This window comes from Eumetopias jubatus, unplaced genomic scaffold (assembly GCF_037043125.1).
Source record: "Eumetopias jubatus isolate StellerSeaLion01/CBP00866 unplaced genomic scaffold, mEumJub1_p1.0 scaffold_1, whole genome shotgun sequence".
NCBI lineage: Eukaryota > Metazoa > Chordata > Mammalia > Carnivora > Otariidae > Eumetopias > Eumetopias jubatus.
Genome location: NW_028274807.1, coordinates 25,772,280 through 25,785,054, shown reverse-complemented (window position 1 = coordinate 25,785,054; position 12,775 = coordinate 25,772,280). Strand labels below are relative to the sequence as shown.

The 12,775-nt window shown below is 35.8% G+C and overlaps 1 protein-coding gene across 1 annotated transcript in view; it reads right to left on the bottom strand.

Annotated features, from left to right (window-relative positions):
- The window catches only part of TMPRSS15 (transmembrane serine protease 15), a 112,394-nt gene that overhangs the window by 83,231 nt on the left and 16,388 nt on the right, over window positions 1–12,775 (bottom strand). Inside the window, exon 7 of the mRNA XM_028114726.1 lies at window positions 5,903–6,034. Within this exon, the coding sequence (XP_027970527.1) occupies window positions 5,903–6,034 (132 nt within the window). The remainder of the gene's footprint in view (window positions 1–5,902; window positions 6,035–12,775) is intronic.

Here is a 12,775-nt window from a genome sequence, read left to right as displayed (position 1 = left end):
CAAATGATATGTGTGCTGCTGGTGGCCTGTGGTGAATTCTATCCATCCAATCTATTACACCATCTTGTAAACTTCTTGCTTTCTTTGGATGAATTTGCTAGCTCAGTATTTTCACTCAATATTCCTGAATATGTATTTTACTTTTCATGATTCCTCATTTTCCTCTTTTAATTCTTGTAGCAAATTTACTTCATATACTTCTCTTTGATGTCATGTATAATCAGTTGTCTTTAACTTACATCTGAATAATTTCCAACTAGTTTAGAATCATACTGAGGGCATGAACCAGGAGCCATGCTTCACTATTTTTTGTGTCCCCTTTACAGTTACTATGTATATTATGTGTCAAAAAAAAATAAAACCCATTTTATTTTCACAATCTTCAATTTTTCTTAGATTATTTTCTATATTTAGTTACTTGATTCTGTTGACACCGTATTCTAAAATAACTACTCTTAGCCCATGTCCTTTTCCTCTGAGCAGGTTGTTAATTCCTTATAGGCCAGAAGCACTGATGTAGGGTAGGGAGATTAAAGAAATTTATTAAAATTAAATTGCTGCTCTTGGAATCTGAGAGCTAAAATAAGCTAATCCTAAATAGGGATGGATGGAAAATCCCATGTGACAGTATACAGTATTTCTGTCAAGTTATAAAATACAAGCTATTATATGACATCTAATGTTTTATAGGGACAAAAGAAAAAACTGAAAAAGTGAACAGCATATAGAAATTTTCATAAAACTCTCTTGTTTTTGGTTGGCTTTTTGCTAGTTTTGGTATTTTTAAAAAAGGATAAGAATTCACTTTGTGATTGTAAGACTGTAAGATTGTAAATTGTAAGACTTAAAGTCTCTTTAAAAATAATGGCCTAGAAATTCACTACGTTGGATTATGACTTGATGCCTGATTCCCAGCAGAAGACAAAAAACAAAACAACCAATAAACAACAACAAAAACTGAGAACAGAAAAGATAATCCAAGATAAAAGGACTAAGCACTGAAAAATCCGTCACAGATTTGGGAGAGGAAGTGGAGAGTATCAGGGCTTGAGAGAACCGAATCTCCCTACGTGTAATAGTTCCCCGAGCAGACAAGGACAGTTGAGGAGAATTTGTACGATTTGAAGATAAACAGTAAAATATGTGATTTTTTCAATGCAGAATTAAGTAATATCCTAGTTGTAAAAGGAAATCTTTTTCACCCTCAATTCTGCTCACCACAGACCATGCCCCAAGTAAATGGGACAATCAATCCCTTAGCTTCAATGACTATAAGAGTAAAAATAGTGTCTGCTTATATTTTAGGTGATCTATGGAGCCTTTTAATCTGTTTGTGAAAAAACAAAAACAAAAAACATGGACTTCAAGATCACAGGCAGTGCAAGAAAGTCTCCTGCTCTTGTAAATAGTTTATATTTAATGAAACAGAGCAATCAATCCTGCCAGTTATGTCTTAATATAACTGCTAGTTTTGATGGTGTGTTTACTATGTGCCAGCTACTCTTCTGAAGTTATTATGGACATATTAATGTAATTGTAACAACAATCTTATAAAGTTATAGGTGGGGAAAGTGAGGCACAGAGGGGTTAAGTAACTAGCCAACGTTCTCCTGGCTTATTAGTGACAATTCAAACCAGACAGTCTTACTGCTGAGCATAAAAGGCTATCCTGACTGGTACCTCAATATATAGAGCTATCATGCTGTTATCATCTACTCTTTGAACTGAAAAGTGGGGGAGGGTAGAGGGCATGCGTGTGCAGAATTGTAAATAAAAGAAGGAACAGGCAATTTTAAAGAATTCCACCATTTCCATTGTTCTTAAAATTAGAATAGCTCGTACTTGCAATAACATTCTACAACAAATAGGAGGAAGCAAAACTGATAGAGTAAGAAGGGCGGAAAACAGGACTGGTTTAAGAATTTATGAAACCAGTTTGTAAATCAGGTAACATTTCAGTGATTCCTCCCTTCTTCACACCCATTCACTACATCTTTTGGGGGAAGTTTCAACAGGTCTGCATTGTGCAACAAGATTCATAGTTTTCCAAAAACCTGACTCGTGTCCCTGGTGGCAGGATTGTTGTAGGTTTGCTGTACCCTTCTTCAGACCCTTCAGGGCACGTCATTAGACTGCACTTTTAAAAATGGAGCCATGTGTACTGATCCTGGCCATTAAACCATTGTGGGAGTAATTGTGTTTATTTCCAGTTGTGATTTCTAAAACGACCTTCCATGACATTCTTCCCTTGTCTGTCAGTGGGTTGCAAAGCATCCAGGGGAAGACTGCGGACAGAGGAGACAGAGGGGACAGTGAAGGAGCTGGCATCCTGAATACCTAGACAGAGTGCAGCCCCTTGCCCTCTTCCTTGGACCGTGACATGATCAGCAAACAGTTATTGTCTTAAATTGCTAAGATTGTTTATCATAGTATTTAGCCAATCCTAAAAAATAGGATCAATTTTTCCAGTTGTTTTAGTGGGAGTGGATAATCTGCACGTCAAGTTCTGCTCTAAAGGGATGCGGGGGAATTCTTGCATGTGAGGATAAAAGTATTCTTAAGAAGAATATTCCCGAAGGAACTTAAAATAAAATTACAACAGTATTGAACTACTTATAATAGCAAAGTTCACAATGCCAAAATATTATTATTTCAAGATCTAGGCTTGTTCTAGGGGCTTTCTCATACATTTTTTTCATTTAATTTCAGGATATTTCTGGAGAACTGAGTTTTATGCAAGACAATGAAGCGGGATAGCCTTTCAGAAAGACAGATCTAACCCAGCCATGGATAACCAGGATTACTGGGTGTTCAGGATTATAACTTTTTAGACTGCATAGTGCTTTACAGTGCAACATGAGAAAAAAATCCTGAAGGGGAGATAAACGAGCCTGTCAAATAATAGCAGGTTTTTACCGAGCTCTCTGAAATGTTGCCTGTAACAGGAAGGGATTCCTAAAAGTTACACTTTTAGAACCTACTGAGAGCTCCCTCTGCTGGCTGAATATTTACTAGTTGCGTGCTTGTTTAGGTACTTAAATTCTCCAGGATGTATAAAACAAACATGATCTATGCCCATCCACCAAGGTCTATCGTGCACATATATAGAGGCATGCAAACAATCTATAGAGACAGTTGACAACTTCCAAATAGGTCTGAACATCAGTCTAAAGGCTGTGAGTCAGCAGCTTTCCTTCTCATAGGTCAGCTAAAAAGTGAATTTTCCTGCTGATGCCATTCTAATCAGAAGAGAAAAACAATTTAAAGAAGTCTTGGTTCAGCTATAGTCAGCTATAAGTTGCGTAAAACCTAAATAACTAAAGGCTAAAAAAGGAAGCTATGTGAGGAAGTCAACATTAGTGTGACTCTATTAATAACACACACTAGAATTAGAGCTCACAGCTGGAGAAGAAAGAGAGAGAAAGCGCGCTCATGCACAAGGGTCGATTTCATATAGAAAAAATAATCTTATATTAATTTTTTTGTGAATGTAGATTAATGGACACAAGCTTTCATGTAGAGATGACACTACTAAAAGTTCAAGTTGGTGCTACGGTGAAGTGCACTGGGGTTTGGGCTCACCATCACTAATGATGAATGACGAATAAAACGACTTAACAGCCAGAATCCTAGCTGGATAAAGACAGATTAATTGATTGATTTGTCCACATTTATTCCACAAAAGCTTTACATTTATTTTCCAAGATCAATACAATGCTAATTTTAAAATACAAGTAATGAAGAGAACCAAGAAAAATGAAAAATGAGGATCTAGAGACTTAAGAAAGTTAGTGACATGGATGGTTAGTTCAGACTAAGATTCAGTGAACACAAACCTCCATGATATTGAAAACTAAAAATGCAGTTTGATTGTGTCTTTAAAGAAAATTTAAAGAATTAATTCAGTTCTAATACTGAGGCTCATGCCATCAATCCATACTGACTCAAAGAATTCATGGCCTTATAAATTACGTGAGGATAAACTGTCACACTTAACATGATACTTTTATGGTTATTTTTGGAAATGCACTGCTATTTGCTTTACCATGAACATTATTAACTCCATGACAGTAAAGACATTTTCTGATTATTCAACTCATCTTACATATTCCTCCCCACTCAAGTTTATCGATCATCGCTAAATAGGTGTAAAGCTATGTGTCGAACTCTGGCATCCATTGTTCTTTTTGAAATATTAAGCAACATCACCCTTATTACCTCATGATGGTATGAGGTATGAGGAGACTATGATACAAGTGCCATCTTACATATTCCTCCACACTTGTATCATATTCTCCCTGCAAAGGTTTTGGAAACTGCCTGAAAACCATAGCAAAAAAGAATGTTGCTTTCTTCTTCTTTGAGTAACTTAGTTATATAAAATAGATTAAAGGGCGCCTGGGTGGCTCAGTTGGTTAAGCGACTGCCTTCGGCTCGGGTCATGATCCCGGAGTCCTGGGATCGAGTCCCACATCGGGCTCCCGGCTCAGTGGGGAGCCTGCTTCTCCCTCTGACCTTCTCCCCTCTCATACTGTTTCTCTCTCTCTCTCTCTCTCTCTCAAATAAATAAATAAAATCTTTAAAAAAAATAAAATAGATTAAAAAATATTCTGTAGCCTGCACTTTCTTCCAATACGCTCTGAGTGTACTTCAAAATATGTAGTTAAACTTTGAAGGTTTGAATTTTATCAAAGAACATTTGAATTGAGATTGCTTAGTAGAAGCCTCTTTCGTCAAGTTGCCTTTTTTTGCGTTGGTCCTGGAAAACAGGCCAACTGCCTGTCTTTTAAAGTAAGTACCAAGTGGTTAGGTAGCTTTTCAAGCTTTGGTTGTTAAAGGAGAGTTCATCTTCAATTAATATCAGGCAAGAAGAGCAAAGGGTAGCAAATAATAGAAGAGCAAAGTGTAGCAAATTGTAACTACAACCTTTATACATTTCAGGAATTAATTGTGCTCATAGTCAATTTTGATCATGATCATAAACCACACCAAAAAAATGTTCAATTCATGCTTTCTGCTTAATTCTTTAAGAATAAATTATAAGTTAGAATTATTCAAATAGTTCTTCACCTTGCTTATCAATCTATATTTACAGTTATGTGATAATCTTTCATATATATGTTACCCAACTATAAAATGAAGTAAGTGAAAGAGTAAATATGTTTAAATCACTTAAAGTCATGCTTGGCATAGAGTAAGTACTACTTAAGTGTGAAATAATAATAATAACAATAATTGATAAAAATAATGTTAACACTTAAACAGATGCCAAAATTTACAAATAAAGCATGGATATTTTATTCGTGAGACAAGATCTTATTCATAACTGGTTTGTATTACTCACAGAACTATAACTCCAGCACAAAATTTGTCTATTTGTTGTTTCTATGTCAAAAGGCAAACAAAAGCAACAATCAAAATTAAGGAGTGGCAATTACTGAGTGAGGGGTCATTGGAATGGCAAAAAAGAAAAAAAGATTGATATATTATGGTATAATGGTGAAAAACATGAAAGAGCCTTCAAATTCATAATAGTTTGGAGTAATTTAATAAAGGATGAAAAACAATGACATTCTCTTCCCTCACTTATGACTGACATTAATCACAGCATTCTTTCCATGGTCATCAAATAGAATTCTACTTAATTAATGTTCAATATTGCATAATATAGTTAAGGAAAATATTAATATATAATTATTTATTAGGTTCTGTATTAAATTATAAGGTTCTGTATTAAATTATAATTGTGGGTATGGGGATATCTCATTCTCCAGTAGTTTCTGGTATCTCAGAGGGTGTGTGTGTGTGTGTGTGTGTGTGTGTGTGTGTGTGTGTGTGTGTACAGACAGTGAGGGAGGATGAAAAGGCAGTGGCGAGAGAAAATGTGGGGGGCATTACTTACCACAAGTGTTATTGTCTTCATCAGAACCATCTGGACAGTTTAATTCTCCATCACAAAATAAATCAATTGCTACACACTTCAGAGCATCAGCACAAGAACTTGAACCAGGCGGGCATTCTATTGAGACATTTCCTTTAGAAGAAAAAAAGATTGATTTTATAAGTTTCTTACATAGTAAATTTAATTTCCAACCATATGTACAATGTTTGGATATTTATTATGTATTTTTTGTCATTTAGGTCTTTACTCACAAGCATGTATTTCAATTTCCAATGTAAATGTTTATTTCATTTAATCAGTCATTTATAAAAGTTTAGAATTTTAAATTTTGAAAAGAAAGATATATATTTCTTCATCGATGTTAAATATGAATGTTTACTTTGTTGATTTTAACCTTGATAAATCAATACTACAGTTTGGACATTTAGCTCCTAATGTTTACACCTCCTAGAACTGTTGTATGTGTTCTTTGGGGAAATTTATTGGAATGTTTTTCACATCATCTGCAGTATCTAGTAACCACTTCATTTACTTATAAACTTATTATTTGAAAATATGGGGGCTGAAGTCAAGGTTTGCATTCTGCAGAGCAAAATTTGTCAGCAAAAGCCATTTTATAACAGAATAAAAACTTAAAATTCCCAGTGCCTGGCTACATTGAGCAATGGAGAAACCCAATTGCTATTTCCATTCAATATTTCTTTGCTTCTTAGGTCAGAGATTCTTAGTAGGAAAGATGCAGACATTCCCCTGGAGAATTCTATGCCATACTCTGACCAGAATCTGATCAACTTGCTCTTCTCAGCCTGTCTTGTCCTTCACCTGCTCTTCTTCTACATGCCTACATTATAGAAATGCACCAAGAAACACATTTTACTTCTAGAAATTAACTTGGAAAATTTGAGTGTAAGTCTTAAAAATGGCATATTCTGCACTGCACTGCCATCTGCTGGGTTTTAAAAATATATTTGATTTTGAAATTTCTCCTTATGCTCCATGAAATTAATCGGGAAAATAAAAGTGCTTGTGTCAGTTAATCTACTAAGGTAATAACTAATTAGGAACATTTATGGACAGGGTTGCTGGGCATATAGTTAACTAAATTAGATTTTTATAATTGGCTCTCATTAAAATGAATATAAACCATTGGGAAATTCATGGATCACCTAATGTCTAAAATAGGACACGATAAAGATCCGAGTCATTCTTAAAGGACAGACCACCCCCATTTAAGATAATAAAAAAGGAGTGATAAAACTGGTATTGAATAAACCCAAAAGCATATTACAGCTGTTGATATATATGAGATACTTATCAAGAGTCCTTAATCGTTGAATCCCTAATCCATTAAAGGCATAGTGTTGATAGTATTCCATAAATGCTTGCTAAATAAATAACAAAAAGCATATTCTAGAAAATCTATATCTAATTTTAACAGCAGTTAATAGAATTCTAAGTACTCAGCATTTAAAAGAAGAGATCTGGGGATATAGCTAGGAAGATGTATAATTTTGTCTGTCCTAACGCTTCTTGTGGGAACTGCACTCCATGATGCTTCTTCACCTCTTGTTGCCTACTGAACTCTACCGATTGAACCTCAAAAGCCACACTAGCAAGTGGTACCCATTGGGATCTTTTGATCTCATTAATGATCATTCATTCACTCCACAAGTATTTATTGTCTATTTATTTGTGTCAAACATTTTTCAAGAGGTATAAAAAAGTGCTATGGGAACACCAAGAATTAGGCAATGAGTCTTCTTTTGAGGCAGGAATTGAAAACATCTTCATACAAACTAGGTTTTGAAGGATGCTTAGAAATGTACTAGGAAGAGAGATGTATGCAATGCATACATGGTGATGTGACAAGACCACATCCATATACAGAAAACAGATGAGTATAACTAATCTGGACGGTAGGGATGTTTGTGAAGGCCATGGCAGGAAGGGAGTTTGGTGTCAAGTGTAGGAGACTTTTTTTTTTTATTTTTGTAAAACATGAGAAATATTTTTTCTGTAGGCGATGGCACTGAAAGTTTTTATCTATTTGTGTGGTATGATCAGTCCCTGTTTTGTTAAGGCAACTCTGGGACCAAGTGGAGAATCATGTAGAATAAGGAGACAAGCTAAGAAGCTGTTTTTATGGTCAAGGTGGAAGTGGGTAAGGATTGGAACTCTGACTAGCTCTTATTAGTGGATAAGGGTTGGCACTTCGCACTAGTAGAGGAGGTGGGGGCATGGACTCAATGGCTATTTTACAAGTAGAACAGATGAGTTTTAGTGACTAGATGGGCCCCTGACCAAAGGGGTGGAAAGGGTGAGGCTAAGAATGATACCTACAGTTTTGGAGTGGCCAGTTGTATTAATCGTGGTATTTAATCATGATGGTAATATAAGAGGAACCCCCCGTGGGATTAGAAAATAACTCTAATTTAAAGTATTTTGATTTAAAGGTGGAAATATGAGGTACTCCAGTTTGGGTTGTACTCTATTTTTCCAGACTCTGTTTCCTGAACAGTTTTCAGCTGCCTTAGTCCATGAAGAAAGAGAAGTTCTTCATACTGAAACCAATATGGAAATTATAATTGTTACATTAGCACAGTACATCTGGGGATTTTATCAGATTGCATTTTTACCTTGTCTTCTGTCTTCCTTTCATCTCCTTACATACACATATATGATGATAGTTTCCAACAAAACCATTCATTGAAACATTACCTGTTATGGAAATTAGCCAGACGCAGGTTTTTAAAAGTGACCTTCCACTCTTAAAACTAAACTTCTTCAACTTGTGTATTACTTTCTGTGTCATTTCATTCCTTAATTCTTGCTCTGGTATTTCTCCTTCTCTAAGAAGTCTGTACTGTACTTCTCAATAAGGAATTTCTAGGAAAGGAGTTAAGTAATGGTATTTAAAAAAAATGTGCACAGAAAGCATAATAATTGGTTTTGTTTATCAGCAGCTGAACAAGTTGCCTGAATATTAATTATGTTATCTTGAGTGGGAAAAAAGGTGTGCATGTATTTTTATATCTGTGGTAGTTTATCTTTTTCTTTTTTTTTTAAAGATTTTATTTATTAGTTTGACAGAGAGAGACACAGGGAGAGAGGAAAAACAGCAGGGGGAGTGGGAGAAGTAAGCTTCCTGCGGAGCAGGGAGTCTGATGCGGGGCTCGATTCCAGGACCCTGGGATCATGACCTGAGCCGAAGACAGACCCTTAACAACTGAGCCACCCAGGCGCCCCTGTGCGGTAGTTTATCTTCAGGATATAAATTCTTTGGCATTTTGTGAAAACCTACCAGGAAGTTACTATTATTTGGGATTCTGCAAATGGAAGGTTTTAATTATCTATTTATATTTGTACCATAAAGGACTCAGTATAAACTCAATGTGATTGCTCCAGAATGATCCAAAGTCACAATTTTCGGTGATTTGTGGTGAGGAAGCTCCTATGCTTAATTTGTGCAGGCCCTGTGCTAGGCATTGGAGAGGATAAAAAGACAGAAATCCATTTTTTTTCCCCTTCCAAACAAGTCACAAAGAGCATTACCTACAAGATAATAATTTGCAAATCATGTTTTGGAAATCTTACATTTTTATTTTTCCTCTTACTCAAATGGAAATAAGAATGCTTGGTGGACAAAGCTGTTTGAGACACATTAAGCCCCAAATCCTTATAGCATATTAGCAGTGAAAATGGGGTCTCAATCCACAATGCCTGCCTTTAGAGACTAAGTTTATTTCTCTACTCTGTATTGGAAAAATAAATATTGGCTTACAGAAATTCTTATCAACTTTGATATAGCTAATTTCATCTTTTTTTTTAAGTTGTCTGGTCAATCCAAATGAAATTACAGTGGAAAGATATTTGAACAGTTCTGATGTCATGTACATAAGGATGTTTTAAGGTAGAGGAGTGAGCTTAGCAATACACATGCTTTTCTCTCAAATTCAGAGAAAGAAAAATAAAGTTACAGTATATGTGGTGTTGGATAAAGTCCCTGTGTCTTAGTCCTTGGGCAATTCAACTGAAGAGTATAATTCTACCTTAGCTTCTCTTGACCCAATTTCATGTTCTTTACTAAATCAGCCGATTCTTTTTCTTCAATCCCCAAGCATCTCCATATAGTAGTATTGGAGCAAGATTGCATTTTGTATGAAATTGAGAAAGCCCACAATAGTGAAACTTTTGTTTTTCTGCAATCACTGCCAACATAGGAAGCAACAAAAGACTAGAACAAGCTATATTCTAGAAATCCTTCAAGCATTTGAACAATTGCCCAAAACAGCCCCTCTTGGCACTCTGTAGCAGCCAAGAAATCGATCAGTGTAATTCAACCCCGGTCCCCATCTCCCTCCTCTAGTGTTCCAAACGGGTTAATAAAACTTTACAGTAATTGGCAACAAAGGCAGTTGAACAATAGAACCTAATCCTCATGGACTTTGTACCCGCTATCATAGAAAAATTCTCTTTGGCAGAATTTATAATAGTACTAATGCCAGGTATATGATGCATGCATTTGTTGATTTTTCTCAAACTCTGTCTTCCAGGCATATAAAGATGAGAATAAACTTAACATCCCTGAAAGGCATATTCATAATAAATTACTGCTTGGAAACTGTGGTTTTCACATTTAATTGCCTTGTTCCCCTCTATAAATCTATAGTATCTTGCTGTAGGAAAGGGAAAAATGGGAAGGATGCCTGGGGACTCATGGATCCAGTAAAAGAGGAAATATGAGATGTTTCCACTTCCTTACCTTATTATAATTCTTTGAGGATTGATTAAGGTAACTCAAGGCAGTCTCCAATAAAAAGAAAGCTTCAAAAAATGGAGTGTTTTTGGTCAAACAAATGATCAGATTTAAATGAGCATCACCAAGTACAATTATCTTGTTTTAACCTTAGTTCCATTTTTGAAATATTTCTAAAAAAGGCATCCAACTGCCTTTTTTTTTTCTAAGTCAGAAGGGACAAGGAAGGAATCTAACTTTGTGCCAGTGATGAATTGAGAGAGTACAGTGGTCTCTCCATTATCTCTCTTTTAATTCTCATGATCGCTCTCTAAGATATGTAATTTAATCCAAAGTTAAAAAAGACGAGGTAGCTTGCCAAACACCACATATAGAGTAATTAGCAGAATTAGTTAATGATGGATTTGCCTATGCTTTTTCAATGATAGAGAATTGTATGTTGTTTTTTGGTCTTCGATTGACATATCAAAAGCCAAAAGTGTGAAAGATAGGGCTAACTGTGTACTGATCCCATTCCTGTAGCTTACATGTAGGAAAGGAGATTTTTGTTTCATTTCCCATGAGAGCAAAGTATGGGTGAACTACCACTCTCACGCTCTTTGCCTCCCAACCACTATCTCCTCTGGCCAGAGGAAACTGGCATAAATTTCAGCCACTTCTTACATTTTTGACAAGTTTGTCCTCAGGGTAGTAAGGGAGAAACACTGACTTTTTAAGTCTAAGACTTTCTTGCTTTTACACTGATTTTTTTTCCCCTTCTAAATCATTCCACATATTTTTCTTAGGACATTTTATACACTTGAGATGTCTTCAATACTGTGGTTTGTATGAATCACTCATTGAATCAATAGACACATAGAAAACAGGCACTAATTTGGATATTTGTTGCTGACTTTCAAAGTTTGAGAATGGTATTTCTCAAAATATGTTAAAATTACTTTTTCAGCTTATTTTTAGACTGGAGGAACTAGCCATTATCAATCCGAAAAGAATTTTTTTTGAAAGTGGGTTCAAAGGTGGTTTTAAATGCTGTAAGTAATTTTTCCACATTGGAGAGGAGACTGTGTGATTAAGAAGAGTTTTATTTTTCAGTATGCTGGATTGCTGTATGGGTTAACACCTGAACACAACTCCAGGCAGCCTTTATTGGTTCATAAAGGATTTTGATTAATGATTTACATATCCCTTTGGTTTCAAATATCACGCCAACCATTTTATTCAAGAATTATTAAGTCTTACAGAGAAGGGCATTTATAGTTTTACAAAAGTTCTTTCCTTGTATGGATATTACATTTGATATGGATTCCTTTTTTTTTAAGATTTTATTTGTTTATTTGAGAGAGAGAGAATGAGAGAGAGAGAGCACGAGAGGGAAGAGGGTCAGAGGGAGAAGCAGACTCCCCGCTGAGCAGGGAGCCCGATGTGGGACTAGATCCCAGGACTCCAGGATCATGACCTGAGCCGAAGGCAGTCGCTTAACCAACTGAGCCACCCAGGCGCCCTGATATGGATTCTAATAACATAAAAATAGCAGCATTAATTTAGGAGCTGAAGCTCTATACAACATTACCTTTATGGAGTTTATCTGAAGAGATGAGGGACACACCCAGGCCATTCAACATGAAGATTAAGTTAGGACCAGAAAAGGCAATTTAGTTGACAAGCAGACAAAAGCACGGTAGACAGTAGGAATCCAGAGAAATTGACAGATCAAAATTATGTGGTGGGAGTTAGCACAGAGTAGTCACCTAATGAAAACTTGTTGAATGAATGAATTCAAGGCTATTTTGGTGCTGGTTTGGCTACTCATATCGTGAGAGAGCAAGCGTTTCTACCTTGTATGCCGACCGAATAATCAAAGAAAAAAAAACACCCTTCACATCTGATGAAACCTACGTCCCTTCTGGCAAACATTTTGATCCTATTGGTGGCATTCTTAGCAAAAGATAATAACCACGGTTCTAACAGAGGAATGGAGTGAGGTCAGCTAATCCAGGCATTAGCCTTAAACACATTGCTCACTTTTGGTGAAATCTTAGGCTTAAGCTGCAAACTTTTATGCTCCAATTTTCTTATCCTAAAAATAGGAGTAATATTAACTGCTGTGTTAGCAGAGA